The 22346-nt window shown below is 43.8% G+C and overlaps 1 protein-coding gene across 1 annotated transcript in view; it reads right to left on the bottom strand.

Moving 5' to 3' along the window:
• DZANK1 (double zinc ribbon and ankyrin repeat domains 1) overlaps nt 1-22346 on the bottom strand; it is a 1079146-nt gene that overhangs the window by 893215 nt on the left and 163585 nt on the right. Inside the window, exon 3 of the mRNA XM_086926915.1 lies at nt 1842-1995. Coding sequence (XP_086783041.1) covers nt 1842-1995 — 154 coding nt within the window. The remainder of the gene's footprint in view (nt 1-1841; nt 1996-22346) is intronic.

The following is a 22346-nucleotide window of genomic DNA, read 5'->3' as shown; positions in this document are numbered from 1 at the left end:
GAATCCGCTCCGGAAGAGGGCAGGCATGGCTCCCAGCAGCACCGACATGCAGGGCGAGGGCTTGAAGGGGTCAATCACAAGATGCAGCAAACACTGCTAGCTTTCAGCGTGAATGGGGTCGGGTGCTAGGAGTGTGCGGGGTGGTAATGCAGGGTGTGAGGGGATTGAGACACAGGGAGGGATGAAGGAAGGGGAGACAGGATGAGCAGGGTGGATGCAGAGTGACACTGCAGGGTGGTGAAATGAGAGTGGGGTGAGGCAGGGGTGTGAGAGTGGGGTGAGGCAGGGGTGTGAGGGTGGGGTGAGGCAGGGGAGGAGGTGATGCAGGGGTGAGAGATGCAATGGGAAGGAAGCGATGCCCGCTGCCAGGAGAGCCCTGCAGTCGCCTCTCAGCTCCCACTGACCACCGGGATCCGCCTGAGCCACACGGACAGCAGCTCAGACCTGTCCGACCGCCTCTCGGAGCCTCTGTGCGACAAACCCCGGCCGGCGGCTGCTGGGGTGGGGAGCAGCGAGTCTGGGTCCAGAGATCGCGAGCAGTCGCAATACCCTGCCCCCGCCGCCAGAAGCGCCCCTCAGCGACCGGGCACGGAGCAGCGGGTGCTGGCGGGGGTGCAAGCAGGAGGGCTCATAGGTGGTTCTGAGTCTGAGGAACCGCAGCAGGAGCTGCACCAGGAGGACGGGAAGCTGCAGCAGGAAGTGGAGGTGCTACAGTCTGAGAATGACTACCTTAAGGTGAGTTCACACCGGGCATATCGACTCAGCACTCCCTGACATGCCTACAGCTGCCCTAGCAGAGCACAGTGCATGACTACTGCGATGATATCACACTTCTGCAATCAAAAGGGTTAGCATCAAACATGGCATACAGTGTCATCAATCACATGTGGTGGCACATAATGCTGGTTAAATAACAGGGCGGGTTGTAAAAATGCCAAAACTGTGCACTCTTGTATGTTTCAAATGCTGCTGTGGCACATCATGTATCCTGGAGAAAGGGAGGGAAAGTGAAAGATTCTGGATGAGCTTGGTTTAGGTGACATTTTTTGGTGTGAGCTGCTCTCTACAAAAAAAATACGCGGCACTGAGAGCGATCAGTATAGTAAAAAAAAAAAAACACTCCCGCGAGTGGTGCGTGCGTGCCACTGCGTGCCATATGTCTTCAATTATCGTGCCCGTGTCTGGGCATGATAATTGAAGACATATGGGCTTTGGTGTGCGTAACAGACACCAATAGGCCGTGGGCGGAGCAATGCGCCTGCCTTTGGCCTATTGCGTGGTCTGTTAAAAAATAACACGCACACGCACGCAAAGCCCAATCAGAGATGACCATAGGAAAAACACAAGCACTAGTGTGTTCATTTCCAGGGTCCATTTCTGAAACCCTGTCAAAAGGACTCTCGCTGTGCGAACACTGCTGCGCAGTGTAACGCTAGGCTCGAGACCTAAAAAAACGCCTAGGAGCAAAAAAATTGCTGTGAGTGGCCCAGAAGCACTGTGCAGATACAGGGCCTTAGAAAATGAAAATACATAAAAAAAGGGGAGGGGCAAGGAACTATCAATGGGATAAGCCAATATTGAGAGCAGAGGCCACGGGGGGGGGGGGACAGGGGCTGTGCATCAAGCTACTTTTTAGTATATTTCTACCTGGAAAGGCCATGGGGTTGATACCAAAGCTAATGCCAGCTGAACTACAATAACCAACTAGTAAAATGGGGGAGAGAGAGATGACTGTAGGCAAGACCTAAAAAACTTCACAAATAGGACAGTGTTGCTAGTTAGAAATTAGCTGCACTGCATTATTTACCAGCAACATCACATGCAAGTATGTTTCTACTTACCTTGTGACAGCCACAGCTTTTACTGTGACTTTGCCATCAGGCAACGTGAAAGGCTTTTTATACTTTAAAGTACTGTTCTCCCCATAGCCCGCTTTCCTAAACAGGTCTGGTTTGCTTCCATCTATGGTGTAGTACAAAATGACATCCGGAGTATCTAAAAGTCAGATATATGATCATTACACCAGGGAAGACAAGGCAAAAAGGAAACAAATATAACATTTATTGCAGAACTATCAATAATGAGAAATAAACCTGACAGCATAATATGAACATATCATCAGGTAAAAGGGTAAAGAAGTACGGAATAGGTTGCTTTGGTTATATGGTTATGTTTTGATGTGGAAGAGGACATGGCCTAACGGCTACAGTGGTCGACCTCGATGCTGAGGAACCAGGTACGGGTCTCGGCAGGGACGCTCAACGCCCTGCGATTCTGGGCAGATCCCTTCATCGCCCGTGCCTAACACAATAAATGTGTCCATCTGTAACGCAACTGGTGCTCATGTAAAGCGCTACGATACCTTCAGGTCTAGTCAGTGCATATAAAACAAAAACAAAAAACTGTACTGCAATGTTTGACATTTAGCAGACAAAGTGAGTAGGAGTAAGTGTGAGGAACCTTACCAAGCTATCAGCACACCTACTAAGGATAGAAGGTTCTGATTAAGGATGGTCTGTTGGGGATATCACGTATCAGTTCTTAGTTTTAAGGTTTACCTGTGGAGCTAATTTTCCTCAGTGTCCTCTCCTAGAATGCAGTGAGGTAATGGAACACATCCATGTCTACATCTCATGTGTACATGCGGAAGAATCACTGAATGACTGTTCCTCTGGTCTCTCCTCAAACGAGGTGCCATGAAACCCTTTCTTTAAAAACAAAAACACAATATATATATTATATATAGATATATATATATATATATAGATATATATATATATATATATATATATATATATATATATATATATATATATATATATATATATATATATATATATAAATTTTTGGGAAGGCCAGCTGAGTTTTATTGGACCTGTAAGAAGTGTGGGCAGTCCATAGTGTACCATCATACCAGCATCCATAATAAGAATTCCATCTTTATACTGCAGTGGTGTCTGAGGCTTTCACCCCCTTGTGTTAAATCAGTTCCCCTCACTCTTGTGTGTATATATCTTCCTTTAAACACATCATTGATTATAATTTGGACATTTTGATCCATCCCATCTTGAATTCTGTGTTTACCAGCTGGAAAGTAATGTCCAAACTGTTACGTTTTGATACCCTTAAGGCACTATGTCTGAATGTTATCTCTATAGTTGAGATTGTATATATACTTCGGTATTTATCTGTATGGGGTATCCAATTTGCAAGTACTATAGTCACGTTTTATTTAGGGTTGGGAAGTAGGTTGAGTAGTTGTATTTACTCTTGCACATGCAAACCTCCTAATTGGTATAACATGGTTAAGCATGAGTATCTCCCAATTTTTATACTTTTGACCAGTGTGTTAAAACTTTGATAAACTAGTCACATATTAAATCACTTATTTTGATCCTTTTTTTGAATTTCAGGTTATGGGTTTTCCCTTTCCCCCCCCATTTTTTGCACACTAGGTGGTCACGTTAGGGGTTCAAATACCAATCAACTCGGGTTTGTGAGCGGGGAAATTTATACATTGAATAAGAAATATAATTGCGCACCATCCTTTGATTTTGCAAATATATGTAATATAACACGACATTGGGTTTGTAAATATATGAAAACAGCAATCTCGATGGATTCACGTGTGCATAATGTATAGCAACAATGATATAATGAATTGATGGATTGTACATAGTTTGTGCATACGAACAGTGTGATCAGTTTATGGATTGTAAATAGTTAGGTATATTTTTATATCCATTTCTTGACAGGAGGATGTGCATGAAGTGATTTTTTCAGTTTCCATTATTTCTCCCGCCCCTCTTGTTGATTGGTAAACCCTATATATACATTTTCATTGGTTTTGTTCGTCATGTGATCAAGGTCACCGTGGAGTGACCGAAACGCGTCATGCTGGCGAAATCGTGTGAATAAACTTTGAGAATATTTCATCCTTGCGCTGTGGAGTGGTTTGTACCTGTGGTATCCGGTGTGGCAGATTGGATCTTGGTCCTGATTTGAGGCAGCGGAACAGGACTGTGAATTGCATATATATATATATATATATTCACTGAAAAAACCATAGGTTTCACACACGTTATAGTTAGGAATTAGCATTTTAAAAACCTTTTAAATTCACTGAAAAAACCAAAGATTTCACACCAGTTATAGTTAGCTGGTCATTTTACTCATACAAAACCTATGAAATTCCCCTGTTATAGTTAGTTCAGCTAACTATAACTCGCGCGCCCGCAATGCACTGCTGATGACGTCACATATTACATCACTCATGACATGGTCAGTGACATCACTCATGACATCACTGATGACATCTCAAATGACATCCCTGATGAATCACCCTGACCCCCTAGGCCTGCTCAGGGGGTCCCACAAGGACCCCCTAGGCCCCCAAAAAATATATTTTCTTTTCAAAAAATTGCGGGGTACGCGCATGGTACGTGTACGGTACGCGTACCCCGTGATTTTCTGAAATTTTTGGGGGCCTAGGGGGTCCTTGTGGGACCCCCTGAGCAGGCCTAGGGGGTCAGGGTGATTCTACCCTGCCCCGTTTTTGAGTTCTACACGTTTGTTTTTCTGCTTTCCTGTGCCTCAGTCTCAGTCAGTCAATTCCTTTATTTCGATAAATTAATATCATATAAAGACAAGAAAACACAGTCATAAAAAGTATACAGTCAATTACAATAAATACACAGTTGATTACAAATTTCTAAAAGTAAAACGACGTTTTTATTAAAATTCATTCCATGTAGTATATTAAAAATATGCATTTTAGTTATGTTTCACATTTTTTAAAAATTTTCCTAAAAACCACATTTATATATAAGTACCATAGGGTCGGCCTGCCCTTAGTGATATGTTTATGAACATGGGGTCTACTGTTCACAGATATTTAAGAGCGGTAAAAATGTAACATTCTTTTTCCTGATACGGTTGGCCGCAATTAAAAAACTAGCAACATGAAACATTATTTTAGATGTGCTAAGTTGCTTTAGGTACACAAGTGCCGGCCTGACCTGTACAAATCCTGCTGCTCTAAGAATTGGTAATAAATATTTCCTCCTACAATCGTTAAAATGATCACAAAACATCAGAAAATGTAGGGTATTTTGAGTGGAAAAATCGTCACTGTGCCGCAGTCTACCGAGGCACAAGATGGCTGCCAACAATTTCTGTTTTGGAGTGTTGACAGACATTGGCAGCCAATCAGAATGCAGCTCGCGCACGCGAAGGTCCGCGCACGTACGCGTACCGTGCGCGCACGGTACGCGTACGGTGCGCGCCTAAAGATATATTCGATTTTCTCAACAACTACTGGAGGGATTTACACCATTTAACCAAAAGCGTGATCTGCGTACCAGACCCTACCATTTTCCCAAATTTGGTGTAATTCTGTTCAGCGGTTCGGGCTGTAGCCGTGTCTAATCGTCCTATGGAAATTAACATGGGGAAAACACATTTTGGGACCCCCCTTTTTTCTCGGCCCCCACTTGACAAATCTTCCCGAGACTCTCAGTGAAGGAGCGGAGCGGGCCATCTTCTTTGAGAAATTCGCAGCGATTCATCAACCGGCGCCAAAGTTATTCCCAATACAATGTTGCGGATTTCCTGTGGAAACTAGGTCCTAACTATAACTACCTACTGGCGACCGCCAGTAGGTAATATATATATATATATATATATTGATTTTAAGTTGTCATACAATAAAATCAGGTTTGAGTCTAACAATACAACAATAGCTCCATGACAGACAATATTGGTGTTAGCTGCATGATTCAAAACAGAGCTGGAGGGTTAAGAAGGGGGAGCTAGAGATGAGAGAGCTAACATAATAAATTCAATAGGGATGAAAAGGATTATGCCCTAGGTCGTATTTTCACCTTTGCGAGAAAGTTTGACCCCTTCACAAAATCACCTTTCCTGGGCAACATCGGTAGTACCTCAATCAGCTTCTCCTCTGTAGCTTCCACGGACCTAAGTAGTAATGAACAAGAAAACACAGCTGAAAACACAAGGCTGAATTTTTTAGGGGATATGCGACTAGTTCTGCAACAGTGCCAGTGGGAACAAAGCAGAACGTCGCAGTTTCAACAGCGAGGAAGAGGCAGAGAAAGAAAGTGGCACCAACAAAACTGACAAGGCGAGGAAAGAGACAAAGATGGTTACCCAGAGAGAGAAGGGGCTCAAACGAGAAGCATGAAACAGAGAAAAGCACGGAAATAGATGAATTACAAATTGTAAACCTATCAGAGCGAGAGATATCTGAGGCAGAAGCATCACTCCTCAAAAAAGGCATAAACTATTGTCCCAAAAAGAGAATGGACCTAGCCCAAACCAGAATTGATCTCTACCTATATGTGCGCAAAATCTAATTGGAAAAATTCTTCATGGAAAATAAGGACACATTAAAATCCAAATCATCTATAAAGGAGCCAACTTCTTCCTTATTGGCAAAGGAATCTGATGATTATCTGCTGTTATTAAATCTAAATGCAGAAGAAGGAAAGGAAATATCTCTAGATGCCGCATGCTCCCAATAAGAAGCAGGACTTAGCAACAAACACCCACAATCGAAATTCTACCCCCAATTCCCTCCCGGGAACAGTCAAATACAAAGATAATTTGACAAATTTGACAAACAGTGACCGAGATGCATTAACCAGTCTAATGAATGACAAAGAAATTGTTATAAAAATCACCGACAAGGGCGGAAATACTGTCATCTGGGACCGCAATGCTTACATCATGGAAGCACACAGACAATTTGAAGACAACAACTTTTCCGAAAAATTACAAAGAGACCCAACAATGAATATTAGGGAAATTGACAAAAAAAATCATGGGATGGACACAAAAGAACCTGATAGACACTGAAGAAGCCAAATATTTGACAGTAGACCATCCGGTCCTTGCAACTATTTATTTCTTACCAAAACTCCAAAAAATTCTAAAACACCTCCAGGACGTCCAATTCTGTCAGCAAAAAATTCTATACTGGAACTACTAGCCATTACATTGACTTTTTCTTAATTCCTTATGTCACACAGTTAAATTCATACATAAAGGACACCAGTGATGTACTTAGAATATTGCAGGAGATCACATGGGAGACAAATATCAAGCTAATTACAATGGATGTAATTGGATTGTACACGAACATAGACAACAGTCTGGGGGAGAAAGCAATCTCATACTTCCTAAAAGAAAGAAACATGCATGACAGCAGGCATAATGACATGTTATTGGAAATGATCACACTATGCCTGACGCAAAACTGCTTCATATTTGGAAATGAATTTTTCCGCCAATGTAATGAAGCGGCAATGGGGTATTCTTTTACCCCCAGCTACGCCTGACTTGTAATGGGCTGGTGGGAGAGTGAAGTGGCATGGAGTCCAACCCACAGAAAATCAGTGAATAAAATAATAAAATGGACACGGTTCATCAACGATTTACTGATTATCTGGAACGGCAGCGTGACAGAATTTCAGGAATACTTTGAAATGTTAAACTCAAGTGTGGAGAACCTGAAATTCACTTACAATATCAGCAGTGAAAGGGTGACATTCCTTGACACCGAGATATATGTAAAGAATAACAAAATCAAAACCACTCTGCACAGAAAGATAACAGCCACAAACTCTACCCTGGAAGCAACAAGTTTTCACCAACCAGTCTTAGTTGCCAGCATTCCATATGAAGAGTTTCTCCGACTAAGGCGAATTTGCAGTGAAAAAGAAGAGTGGCTACAATACAGTGTAAAAACGAAAAACAGATTCTTAAGGAGGAAGTACAACAGGAAAATCGTAAACAAATGCTGGCTAAGAGCTAATAAAAAAACCAGAACTGAAGTTCTAACACCAAAAGAACCAATTGAGACATCAACAGCGGAGGAACCTATCCGCTTAATCTTGGATTATACCCAAGAAGCAAAAGAGATCACACAGATTCTAAGAAAAAATTGGAAAATCCTTAAAATGAACAACACAGTTGGCAAATTGTTGGGACACCATCCAACCATCACGTACCGTAGAGCAACCAATCTCAAAGATAGATTAATTCACAGCTACTTAAGAACCAACCAAAGAAAGGAAACGTGGCTGAAAACAAAAGGCTTCACTAAATGCCACAGTTGTAAAGTGTGGCTAATCGCCAATCCTACAAAAGAATTAACTATGGCAGATGGTAAGGTATGGCAGATACAGCAATTTATCACCTGTAAAGGCCAGTACACTGAGTACATAATAGAATGCCCATGTAAACTCAAATATGTGGGGAGCACAATTTGCGAGCTCAAGTAGAGAGTCCTTGAACACGTGAGAGCGACGGTAAATAAGGACAAAAATAATGCCATTGCAAAACACATAGAATGTCATCACAAGGGTGATTGGAAATGTTTAAAATTCAGTGGAATAGAAACCGTCCCCCAAAGTGAGCGTGGGGTAACAGGGAAAGAATTTTAAGGCAGAAGGAGTCCAGACACATCCTGAATTTCAGAACCATGTCACCGTATGGATTGAACTTATCTGAAGAATTATATATACACCGTTGAAGCACCCTGGAGACCGTGATGTGTTCTCAACCAAGGAAAGAGAAATGGGAAACAGAAATAAGAGTTGGTTCTACAATGAGAAGTGGCCTAAAAAGGAAAACGAATCAATGGATAACTGAATGGAATCAAGTTATATTATTTGTAAGCATATTCATGGAAACCAAGGCACGAATCAGAATGAATTTCGTGGGCCGAACAGACCCAAAAACAAAAGAATGAAATTAATTCTAGAAGCAATGGGGTTTGAACAATAAAGTTACAAAACTACAAAAAAAGTCATTAAATAGACCAAAATCCATGGAAGAGGATCAATAGAACCGGATTCAAACAGTTTGCACAATTACAAGACAAGCAACTAAAATATATAACTTGAAAAGGACAATATCTCTCTGTGAACCATAAGAACACTTTTCGAAATTTTAAATTGTAAATATAAAAACTCTATGTCCCATAATGCATTATTAGACTAAATGCAAAGTAACAGGAAATGATGTAATGATGTGAAAATTAGAAAAAACGCTGTTTATTGTGAACATACCAACCGTGATCAAGGTATAAGCATACCGAAACGCGTAGGTTGTTTGCCTGTATCGTTATTTTGATTTTGATTGGAGCAATAAATCAATACACTGCTGCTGAGAATTGGAAAGTGAGAGTGCGACTTCATTTGGGATCCTGTGGGTGACACAGGATTGGAGAGGTAATATATATATATATATATATATATATATATATATATATATATATATATATATAATATATATATATTGATTTTAAGTTGTCATACAATAAAAGCAGGTTTGAGTCTAACAATATAAGAATACAACAATAGCTCCATGACACACAATATTGGTGTTAGCTGCATGATTCATAAACAGAGCTGGAGGGTTAAGAAGGGGGAGCTGGAGATGAGAGAGCTGGGTTGGTTTAAAGAAAAGAAATAGGTTGGGTGGGTCTGCAGGGACGTCTTAACAGCATTATAGGCCCGTCGGCAGAGCAGTGCACTGGGCCCTTGCCCTTCTTACACAACCACTCACAGGAATAAAAATGTTTGACAGAAAATGAGTGTTAAATTCTGGACTACATAGGGCCCCCAATGTTTGTAAGACCCTCGGGCAACTGCCCAGCGTGCCCATGCATTAAGACTGCACTGGGTGGAAGGCTCTGAAGTCAGTTCACTACACAACTTCATCAGTCAGATTTTCATAGGCAGAAGGCAGTTCCATCTCTCCTTTGAAATCAGGCCAGAGTGCATCCTTTGAACGAGGAGCCACAAATAATCCTAGTCCACATTAGGAGCTTCTGATTCTGTGGAACTCTGTTCAGTTGATCCTCACAGTCTGTGATAGGGGCTCTGTCGCATCAGGTTGGGGATGTGGTGGGCCATTCTCCAGCCTTCTACCCCTGTTTTTATGTAAGCCTTAAATGGGCTCCATGTTTTTTTTCAAACTTGGGCATGTTATTAGCAAGTAGAGCTGTTAATTTCTGCATAGCGAAAATATGACAAATGTTTGTCCACCAAAGTCCAAATGGGGGGCAGTTGTTTGCTTCCAGTGATGCAAGAGTAACCCTTACCACTAACGAAAAGTGTGTGAGTATGCGGCCACGGTGGAGGATACAGGGTAGGTTCTGTCTGCTCATGGATGACCCAAGAAAGTCATAGTGAGAACCTTATACATAACCACACTCCACTCTATCAAGGCCTTCGCCATATCTAGCGAAAAAAGAACCATTGTGGTTAATTGTTTTAAAGCTGTACCAATTAGGGATACAGCGAGTCATGTGTTGTTGTGGGCACGTCTCCACACAATAAATCCGGACTGAAAAGGGAAATTTATGGCAGGCCACATCATGTTCAATCTGCAGACAAGAATCTATTTCAAGATTTATACATCATGATTAAGGAGGGCAATGGGGGGTGGGGTGATGGTAGGATCTGCATCGTAGCGTGCCTTTCCCCGGTCTCAAGAAAAGAGTGAGTGTGGCATTAACCATAGTATCTGTGAAGCGCTGGATTTCTACCACATAATTAAACAGGCTAAGCTGTGGTTTGGACTAGTGAGTTTGGAAAACATTATTAAATGACATTGGAGAGCCATCAGGGCCTGGGGCTTTCTTTCGTGGGATGGCCTTAATTGCAAGGCCACTTATGCTGGCGTTTTAGGGGCATCCCTTTCTTGCATGGTCTTGGGGTCTAAAATTGGGGGATGATATGAGAGAAGGCACTGGTTTTGTGCTGTTTCATTAAGTTCCTAACTCGTATGAAAGTGTGTGTAAAAATCTGTGAATTGATGGAGGATATCTGGAGTTATTAGTGATTATCGCCATCAGCTGTCTGAAGCTTCTGGAGGAAATTTAAGGTTTGTTGGACCTGCAGTGCTTACAAAACTCCCTCAGCTGATGGGGTTCTGATGGATATTTTTAAACACAAGGCTGACTTGCGGGCACCATTGTTGACTAATGTATCTAGTAATATCTGTAAAATGGAGCTTCCTTCCTCTTGGTCAAGCTCCACTATTGTTCCTTTATTTAAGGAAGGTATATATAGGTCATATATCAAGACACTTACACATGGGCATTTGAGGCTATTCCCTCGACAAACTGTGAGCTACTGTCATTTAGTTTTAAAATTGCCAATTGTATCTCTTTTAAAGGAATACTAATCTATTGTCCACCAGGGGGAAAGAAAAATGTGTTCCTTGCCTCTTTTAATACACTGTTGGAAACCTGTGCACTAGAAAATAACTTTACTATACTTGGTGATTTTAATTATCATCTTGAAGTAGATACAGATGTTAATACCATTGCTGGACTAAATCAAAGGGTCAAAGGCCCCACTCATCAGGCCGGCCATACGCTGGATGGGATTTTCACTTACCATAAAGCCCTTGGGGTTAAGCAAATTCAACCACAGTGCTGGACTGATCATAGTGCCATCATATTTGAGCTTGAGAACCCAGTCAAGATCCAACCCAGCCAACCTAATAAATAAACAGGATTATATTGAAACTGGAAACAAGTTGACAGCAACCAGCTTAACAATCAGCTTACCCTAACATCTACAAAGGGTCCACAAGAACCTGAATTAGCCTCTGCCCATTTCAATGAATGGCTCACAGAGACGGCCAATGCATTAGCTCCCCTTGAAAAGGCTACAGGTTATAGGAATACTCCAGCCGCTCCCTGGTTTACCGACACTCTTAGACAAAAAAAACAGGAGTGTTGAAGACAGGAGCGTTGCTGGAGAAGCAACTATAGTGAACAAGAACTGTGAAAATACAAACTGTTAATAGCAGGCTATAAAAAATTGATACTAGCGGAAAAAGCTACTTACTTCGCAAAGGAAATTAAGGAGGCTGAAAACTCCTCCAAAGAACTTTTTCGAGTGGTGACCAAACTGTCTATGTCCCAGTTAGAGAAAGTTGTAACCACTTGCAGGCCTTTTGCAACCATCTAGCCCAGCATTTTCAAAATAAAGTTGAGCAACTTTTTACCACCTGTGATAATGGGGTACACCTAAATTTAGATAAGCACAATACATCAAAGGTATTATCGCCTAACGAACCAATTTTTGAGGAATTCAGAGAAGTAACAGTAGCTGAGATAACGACCCTTATCTCTAAAATAAGATCAGGTTCCCCTTACGATCTGCTTCCACCCTTGATATTCAAAAAAGCCCGGGGGTACTTGGGTTGAGGTTAACTTCCATCTTTAACTCTATGTTTGCAGAAGGGACTTTTCCTTTGATTTAGAAGAGAGCCTCAATTTTACCTCTTTTAAAAAAAGCTAATCTTGATGCTCTGGATCCAGGGAATTACAGACCCATCTCGTGTCTCCCAGTGCCAGCTAAACTGGTAGAAAAGCTTATGAATATCCAACTGACCACGTACCTACTAGAACATGACTTATTGAATGAGGCGCAGTTTGGGTTCAGATCAGAGCATAGCACCGAAGTGGCACTGATTAAGGCCACAGACGAGATTAGAACAGTCATGGACACAAGGGGTGCCGCCGCCCTGGTGTTGCTTGACTTGTCGGCGGCCTTCAAAACAGTTGATCATAAAACCCTGCTAAAAACCTTGAAGGCGTTGGGCATCTTCGGAAAGGCCTTGACATTGCAACCCTCCTTTCTTGAGGATAGAATACAATTGGTGGCCCTGGGGAAACTGACCTATTCATCTTTCACACTTCCCTGTGGAGTGCCTCAGGGCTCTTCCTTAAGTCCCACGCTTTTCAACATTTATATTCTGGAACTGGCATCCTTTATTAGAACTTTTGGGATGGCACTGACGTCATACGCAGATGATACCCAAATTGTGGTTTCCATCACTAAAAACACCTCACCACCAGTAAGCAGGTTTAGGGACTGCATGTCAGCAGTTAGCTCTTGGATGAGCTCCCACGGTCTTAAATTAAACTCCGGGAAAACGGAGGTGTTTTTATTTGGTAATTTCTCTCCGTCTTGGTCACAAATCTGGTGGCCAGATGATCTAGGGTCAGCACCTACCCCGGTTCCCAAGGTGAAAAACCTGGGTGTGGTCATAGATAAAAAACTTGACTTTGGAGCTCAAGTCAAAGCTGTGTCATCTTCCAGTTTTTTTATCCTCAAGGCCATAAAATAAATTCTTCCACTGATTCCCTCAGAAACCAGGATTACGGTGGTTACATCTCTAATCCTTTCGAGATTAGATTACTGTAACGGATCTTATTTTGGCATACCTACTAAACAACTACAAAGGCTCCAAATGATCCAGAATGCGGCCGCCAGACTTCTTTTGGGGATTCTTAAATTCCAGTCTGTGGGTATTCATCTCCAAAGATTGCATTGGCTGCCATTAACAAAACGGATCAAGTTCAAAACCCTTTGTATTACGTACAAGGCACTTCAAGGGGCCGGTCCTCAGTTCCTAATACGGTCACTACACTGGTACTCCCCAAATAGAGGCTTGAGATCACAAGGAGCAAACATGATACTTTCCCAGAGAGTTTTTAAGTCCCATTGGGGTGGCAGAAGATTTATAGTGGGTGCTACCCCGCTTTGGAACTCTCTCCTGTTCAGCGTCAGAAGTCTCCCCTCTCTGACACTATTCAGGAAAGCTATTAAAACCTGGCTATTCACGGATTAATCTTTCTGCCTGGTTTCCCGCTCTGCTAGCGCCAACACATCTAGGTAATCGTGCGCTGTATACATTTATAACATAACATAGTTACACTGACCCTAAATGCTTGGTGTGAGAAAAAATCCAGGACGTCTAAGCAGACAGTGTGAACAATCGAGTTAGATCAGTGGTCAAGAAGGAATAATCGAGGAATTAGCAATGTTTATATAAAATATATATTTTTTATGCGTATTCTTAAAAATCATAATGTGTATGACCAAGAGGTCAAACCATATGATAAGGGTAAAACCTTATCATATGGTTTGACCTCTTGGTCATACACATTATGATTTTTAAGAATACGCATTAAAAATATATATTTTATATAAACATTGCTAATTCCTCGATTATTCCTTCTTGACCACTGATCTAACTCGATTGTTCACACTGTCTGCTTAGACGTCCTGGGATTTTTTCTCACACCAGTTGTTACCCTGCCCTAGGAGTCTATATACTACCCAGGGGGTCCTTGTTGCTCTCACCTACTGACCCTAAATGCTACAGGTCAATTACATTAATTGACTCTTCAGTTAAGATCATAGGAAGGGTCATTTTTAACAGAATTAGGTGCTGGGTACAGAAAAGTAACATTTCGAGTTCTTGTCAATAAGCTATTAGGGAGCAGCTAGGTACTGTGGAGCACTGCTTCAACTTACACCTACTTATAGGCAAGTATACTGTAGGAAAGCGCTGCCCATTGTACCTAGCATTTATGGATCTGTCATGTGCTGTCAAGAAGGTTAATTGAAGTGAACTATGGATGCTCTTACTTGATATGTCATCTGATGTCACGCTTGTACATTTTTTGGCGACCCTCCATCAGAATGTATTGGCTTGGATCAGATTTGGAACCGAAAGGGGACTCGCAGACCATGTTACACTCCATTGAGGAGTACGCAAGGGTGTCCCCTTGCCCCACTTGTGTTGATTTTATATGTTAATAAACTTAAACATTTGAAATCAGTCACGCAGGATGACATTGAGTTAATTCTGTCCCTACGCCTTTGTTTTTGTATACGGATTATGCTGTACTTATTGCTTGCACTTCGAATTCTTTACAGCTTTTGCACAGTTTTTGTCGGACTTAAATTATTTTTTGCGTTGCAAAATGCACTAAACTCCACTCTCTCCCTATTAATGTCAATAAATTAGTCAGTTTGCCTGTATTTGGGGGGTTGTATTTGAGTCAAGTTTATCTTTGACTAGCAATATTTTGTATTACAGCTTGAAGTTTACCCAAGCAGTTGGTTCAGTTTATAATGTGATCTAAGCTGTGAGCGGCAAGCCCATCCATGCTCTTTTCAATTTCAATTCAATTCAGTGATTTATATAGCGCGCTACATACCCAGAGGGTCTCAAGGCGCTTGGAGAAGGGTGGGGAGTTACTTGTCGAATATCCAGGTTTTAAGTTGCTTTCTGAAAGCTAGGTGGTTCTGTGTGAGGCGAAGGTGAGTGGGAAGTGAGTTCCAGGTTTTAGCCGCCAGGTAGGAGAAGGATCTTCCTCCCATGGTGGATTTGTTGATGCGAGGTACAGCAGCAAGGGCTTGGTGGGAGGAGCGTAGTTGGCGGGAGGGGGTGTAGAAGGAAAGTCGTGTGTTGAGGCATTCTGGTCCAAGTTCGTAAAGTGCTTTGTGTGCGTGGGTTAGAAGGCGGAATGTTATCCTCTTATTGATGGGGAGCCAGTGGAGGTTTTTCAGGTGACCAGGATTGCGATCTTTACGCGGAATGTCTAGAATGAGTCTGGCTGATGCGTTCTGGATGCGTTGGAGTTTTTTCTGAAGTTTAGCAGTGGTACCGGCGTATAGGGTGTTTCCGTGGTCCAGGCGGCTTGTAACTAGTGCGTGGGTGACCGTTTTTCTGGTTTCAGTGGGGATCCAACGAAATGTTTTTTTGAGCATGCGAAGAATGTTGAAGCAAGATGAAGAAACGGCGTTGACTTGTCTAGTCATCGAGAGTGAGGAATCCAGGATGTCACCCAGGTTCCGTGCGTGGTCCGTCGGGATGGGTGCTTTTCCAAGGGCCTCTGGCCACCAAGAGTCGTCCCAGGCAGAGGGGGAGGTACCTAAGATAAGGACTTCTGTTTTGTCTGAATTCAGTTTCAGACGGCTGTGCTTCATCCACTCGGCTACTTCTTTCATTCCTTCATGTAGGTTGGTTTTGGCGGTGATAGGGTCTTTGGTGAGTGAGAGGATCAGTTGAGTGTCATCAGCGTAGGAGATGATGTTGAGGTTGTGTTGGCGTGCGATGGCCGCGAGGGGGCTCATGTATACGTTGAAGAGGGTGGGGCTGAGTGAAGATCCTTGTGGCACGCCACAAATGACTTCAGTGGCCTCTGACTTGAATGGTGGGAGGCGGACTGAGTTCTTCCGGTAAGGAACGAGGTGATCCATTCCAGTGCTTTTCCTTGGATACCTATGTTTCTGAGGCGTTGTAACAGGGTGCTATGACAGACTGTGTCGAAGGCTGCGGAGAGGTCGAGGAGGATGAGGGCGACTATGTCTCCATTGTCCAGAAGAGTTCGAATGTCGTCTGTTGCTCGATGAGTGCAGTCTCAGTGCTGTGTTTGGCTCGGAAGCCGGACTGTGAGGAGTCGAGAGATTTGTTGGTTTCGAGGAAGGCGGCGAGCTGGTTGTTGACAGCTTTCTCGATGACTTTGGCCGGGAATGGAAGGAGTGATATGGGGCGGTAGTTTTTGAGTTCGGTGGGGTCAGCTGTGGGTTTTTTCAGAAGGGCGCTGAGTTCGGCGTGTTTCCAGCTATCTGGGAAGGTGGCGGAGGTGAGGGAGCAGTTGATGACATCTCGGAGGTGGGGTGCGATGATGGAATCTGCTTTGTTGAAGATGTGGTGAGGGCATGGGTCTGAGGGGGATCCTGAGTGGATGGAGTTCATCAGGCGGATGGTATCATCCGTGGAGATTGGGTTCCAGTCATTAAGGATGTTCAAGGGGGGTGAGGGTGTGTCAGAAGGAAGGGTGGGTTGGTCTCCGGGTTGGTTGTCGAAGCTGTTGTGGATGTCTGCGAATTTGTCATGGAAGAATGAAGCTAGGGAGTCGCAGAGGTCTTGAGAGGGAGTGATGTCGTTGGAGTTGGCCGTGGGGTTGGTGAATTCTTTGACGATGTTGAATAATTCTTTGCTGTTGTGGGCGTTGTTGTCAAGTCGGTCTTTGAAAGCGGCTTTCTTGGCAGTTCGGATCAGTTGGTGGTGTATGCGGGTGGCGTTTTTGAAGGCGTCTCTGGTGCTGGTGTTTGGGTCTTTTTTCCAGGCCTTCTCAAGGGAGCGACATAGTTTCTTGGATTTCTTAAGATCATCGTTGAACCAGGGGGCGTTTTTGTTGCCTTGTTTGATAAGACGTTTTTTCAGGGGTGTTAGGATGAACACTTATAAAAAACAATGTTCCTACTGCGGGCTATGGGAATGGTATCTGTGGCTACACTGACTGTCTGGCACTTCAGGTGGAGGAAAATCCCTTTCGCAGTCGTCTTCTCTCACTTCCTTATTCAACTTCGCACTATTTTTGCCATGAGGGACTTGGCCTGCTGTATCTTGAGGATCTTCTTAAAATGGGGCCTCTTATATTATGGCTATCAATCCGAAATAATCCTCAAGCTACTTAGTTTAAACCCGGCAATAATTAGAGACTGTTTACATTGTGATCACGGTACAACATGCCATGGTTTGCCCATGTTAAGCAGAGTTTTGGGAAAAGGGCAGATCCGTTCTGTTCATGCAACCAATGTCCATTTGTGAGAAGGATAAGGTGGCTGTTAAGCGGGTATTTTTGAAGCGCAGATATCAACTAAGGGAACGCTTTGAGTTAAGAAAGTCACTGGTGCATTAATACATAATTCTTAAGTCTGATGTTAGTGAGAAGCCTTATTTGACTTTAGTCCGCAGCAGCTAAGAAAGGGCTTTGCTATTGAGATTTTGTGTTGCTATGATTAGCCATCTCTTATGTTTTACATTAGGGCAATTTGGTAGTGATATCAAGTAGAACAGATATTGTGTGTCCATGGGATGAAGTTTCTACTCAAAACAATTCTGCACTTTTTATTTTTCTGTACATTTTTCAATCTCAATTTTTTTACACCACTTTTAAGGGAGTATAAATGTAATCAACGTTGACTGGCTCTCAGTTTTCTTCAATTGCTACAGAGGAGGGTGTTATCTTAAATCAGCTTTATACAGTTGTAAATGTATGCATTTTAATTATCTGTTTGTGATTACCGTTTTATTGATTTATGAATTTATGTATGTGATTTTATTGTTGTCTTGGAGTTTCGAATAAACCTGATTATTATACGGCCCAGCTGCCGTGTCACTGTGATTTTTTTCTATTCCTTTTTATTTAGATCTTTCCTTCATGCTGTACAGAATCAGCTTTGATGCTCTTCAGCATGTTTTGTAGTTAGTGCTTTCAGGTTAATAAAGAAAATCTGGTTCAAACAAGAATAATGGAGCAGAAAGCACGGCGCTCTACTAAGGTTTAGAACACACTGCCTGACATATCTTGCACCAATGTGTTTTTTGTGCCCCAACATACTGTGAAAAGTTAGCCTGGCATATGATGTCCAATAGTTCTAGTGGGCACCTTGCACCAGTCTAATCGACCCTTATTGATGGTGGTTGTAAAGTTAACCTTATAGAAAGCTATCCTAGTGGTAGCATGAACCAGCAGTCTTGGTTGTATGACGATCCATCGTGTCGTTTTATTGCGCGCGCGTTTACAGTGCGTCATTTACATCGCAACGGCGCTTACATCGCCATTGTTTGCATCGCACGCTGTTGCGACGCTAATGCGGCCATATCATTGGATAGCGTGTCACATCGCAGCGGTTACATCGCGCGACATGACAACGCGATGTTTGTGCCAGGTTGAAAATCTTTATAGCCAATGCCCCTTCTATCGTCATTCATCTTGGCAGTATTACATACATTATCGGGCCCAACTAACATAGCCATTGGTCTATTTAAATGCGGTAGTTAACAATCTACCACACCGGACCGCCCGAAATCCAGGAGCTGGTTGCCGTGCTGTTATGCTGTCTCGCCACTGATCTAGGTAACTAATACGTTTGTGGTTAAAGTTGCATTTGGCTGTCGCAAGTTATTGTAGCCCGTATTTTATCGTTACATTTCTTGACTCTATGACTATCTTGTGACGACATCCTGCCACTTGCCTTGTCCCACGATTTGGCTGCCTAACAACAGAGGATTTATCGCACCAAGGTTATACTCGTCTCTTTGGAGGGTGCCGAGTTGCATTCCCGCTTACGAGGTTTCATACTAACTGCAGTTTGCTGTTGCACTGTTCGCCCAGGTCCGCCTACGAGGTTCCACATTCACTGCATGTTGTTTTGTCTTGCACTGTGCCCAGGTCTGCTTTAAATAACCTTAGGATATTGAATGAATCATGACATTTTTCTGATCATTGACATTTAAGCAACAATACGATTTGCCCCTTCTATAATTCTGAGGTCGTTTCCGTTTATCGCATTACCGGTCTGTTTCAGAGTATGTGTGCCTGAGATACTAATTCATAACACTGTTTTCGGCTATATGCACTTTTCTAATAGCACGACTTGCCGACTTTACATAACGACGGGCACCTATATCTTCCAGAGAACCTCGAAGTAGAAGGGATATGAATCTTTTTGATGTGTTTACTTCAAAATGCTAAAGCGTATACTTTCGTTTCTGTTAGTACCCTGCTGAACACTTCAGGACCATAACACAAATGCGGCAAACCTAGGTTACTTGTTTTTGGCTCTTGCCGCCGAACCTGATTGCATACAACAAGGTGAGATTTAGCTGGTTTTCTTTTTAAAACCCAGTTACATGTATCTATGAATGATAGGCAAAATGCTCACCACTCTCCTCTAACTTATTGAAACAGAACCTAGCGGAACGACCTACCACTGGAAATCATCCATTTCTATCGCCTAAGATCCGAAAAACCGTCTGCACCTAACAATATAGGACTATGATAAGGACTCCGGTATACAGATATTGAGAATTAACACCACTGTGCTAACAGGTGTGTTTTTAGGTTCGCTGTATTCTTTCGTTTGAAAGGAAGAGCACCCGCATGTCTTAGGAAGAGTGCGATACAGTTACATGTGAGTGCAGGCGCACTGGGTAAGGGAATATCTGCACTTTTTAGGTTTTGACTGGCCATGCGCTTTGCGCATGTGCCAAAAAACCTCTTGAGTTGTGTGTGTGGGTTTGGGTCGGCCCTCGTCATTCATTGGCTGGCTCCATAAATGGAGCCTAGCCATTGGACGAGGGGCCTGTCCGTCAATGCCGGACCAGACACGGGGGCGTTCCCGACATTCTTTGGCTTTTGCCGACGTCACGCGACGCCGGGAACGCCCCCGATTCTGGTCCGGCATTGCCGGCACCTCCCTTGCTCCCCCTCCCGCTTGTTTTGGTGCCCGTCTTCTGCTCCGGCCGGCCGTCGTCAGCTCTCTCCTCCCCCTTTCCCGCCCCCTCCCGCTTCTCTCTAATGCCCGCCTTCCTGCTCCGGCCTCTCCTTTCCCGCCCCCTCCCGCTCGTTTTGGTGCCCGTCTTCTGCTTATCTGACATTCCTCGGAGTCCGACGCGGGCACCTCACTCTGATTCTGTGAAGAGGAGCGGTCTCTGCGGAGTGCCACCTCTAAGTATGGGCATGTCGAGGCCCCCCACCGCAGATCTCTCCCAGAGGTGCCTCCCCGAGAGCAGCGCCCCTGACTTGCCCCTTCACGGTCTCTCGGCCAGGCTCGCCGCGTCTCCTGTTCCCTGCGCATCTTTCTGCCTCCATCTCTCGTTGTTTTTTCCTCTGCACACCTCTGTTGACACTTCCCCGTTCGCCCGTCCCTCGTGGCCCGGCTTTCCTAAACTTGTTCCCCTCCTCTCTACCCCTGCCTTCCTGCCCCAACCTCTCTCCCCCTGTCTCCTACCTTCACTCGTCGCTCGTCATGTCCTCCCGCAGCTCCTCGTCCACCTACCGCTCCTCGCAGCGCTACAGCGCTTTCGGTTCCAACTCCTCGGGTGAGCCCAGCTGCTTCGAGCCGCTGATGGAGAGCACGCGGGCCCTGGACCACGGCGGCCTGCGCCGGAGCTCCTTCGGCATCCCGCCCCTAGAGCCCTTCAGGTACTCAGGTGGGTAAAATCAGAGGAAGTTGTGTGTTTTTAGGTCTGGCTGCTTGACAGGCACAGCTGTCAGACCTACAGTTCTTTAAAATATACAGAGAGTGAAGTTTGGGGTTGCTCGGCGGAATAGTAGTTCTTCCCTCATGATGGAGCTGTTTAATGTATCATTCCGCCTCCAAAAGAGTGCTTACAGTGTCATGCATTGGAGAGCTACGTCATCTTAAAATACAATGAATCATTGCATGCACTCTCCGGGTGCGCAGCCTTGCATTACTTCCTGGTGGCGCCTCTCCAGTGCCGGGCATTTAGTTCAAGGAGAGCAGCGCCAAGAATCTGCGGCACCTGGACTTCCTGGCACCCAGGGCGGCCCTTGACAAGCTCTACCAGCGTGGGGAGGTACGGGGCGATTATTTATCTATTCGTTCGCACACACAGGTTACCTTCTCATTAACATGACCTGCGACTCCTTGCACAGCTTGTTCTTTTGTTTATCCACGACTCTACCATACATTCACCTCATGTGTTCGTCTGGTCCCCTGTCAGTTCACTCACTGAACCAGTTAATCACCTGTGACCTTAGTAATATAGCCGTCCACTTGTTAATTACGCTGTTTGTTGTCGCATTAAGCCATCAAGTTCACTTATTCGTTCTTTTGAATAGTGATTAATTCACCCAGTCGTTCGTATCTGCTTTTGTGTACATGTGTCCTTATTGATATCTCCCCTTCGACCCACCTGTTCCTTCTCCTGCACCCCCCGTTTATCTGTACATCTCTTACATTCCCCCTATAAATTGTCATCCTGCTTCAAGCGTGTGTTCATCGATTCCCTCAATTATCCGTCTATGTACTTCGCCAAGCACTTTTTCCTATATTTGTCTGCCACTTCAGGGTCAGCTATTCGCTCATACCCTCAGCAGCAATATTAGCCATTCGTCAATGGCACGTTTTCAAGGGCTTTCCTCACTAGTTAAGTGTTACTGGGAGGGTAAATCACCACACGAATATTACAAACTAGGCTGCTCGCATTTCCTGGAGCCACGGGGCCCTGCAAAAAAGAATAGTGTTTTTGAGTCATTCGGGTTCACACCTTTTGTGAATTCGACCCTGATTATCTAAACCACGGTCACTGCATAAACGTAACCCTCCCGTTGGTTTCGAAAAGATGCTTAGCATGTTCGCTGCGCGCACGGTCATTGGCACTGGTTGCATGAATGACTTCGGAAAGCGGTCCCTGTAAGCTTCAGCACTTCAATAAACAGCTGGCCCCTGTTTCATTTGTGTCAGGAGGCCTTTCCTTAGACTCAGGTGTGTTTAGAGACTCGAACAATACATACTCAGGGGCAAGGACATTAGATTTGTCACTGAAATAATGCAGGCGGCGTCTAGTGAGCGATTATGTGAAGGGTCTGTTCAGGTCGTTTCATGAATGATAGTCCAAAGTTGGGAGAGCCACTTCTGTCTAAAGTTATGTAAAGGGTTGTAAACTAAATTCTAAAACTGCAT

Source organism: Lissotriton vulgaris, chromosome 6 (genome assembly GCF_964263255.1).
Source record: "Lissotriton vulgaris chromosome 6, aLisVul1.2, whole genome shotgun sequence".
NCBI lineage: Eukaryota > Metazoa > Chordata > Amphibia > Caudata > Salamandridae > Lissotriton > Lissotriton vulgaris.
Note: the sequence above shows the minus strand (reverse complement) of the source record. Positions and strands in the feature narration are given on the sequence as shown.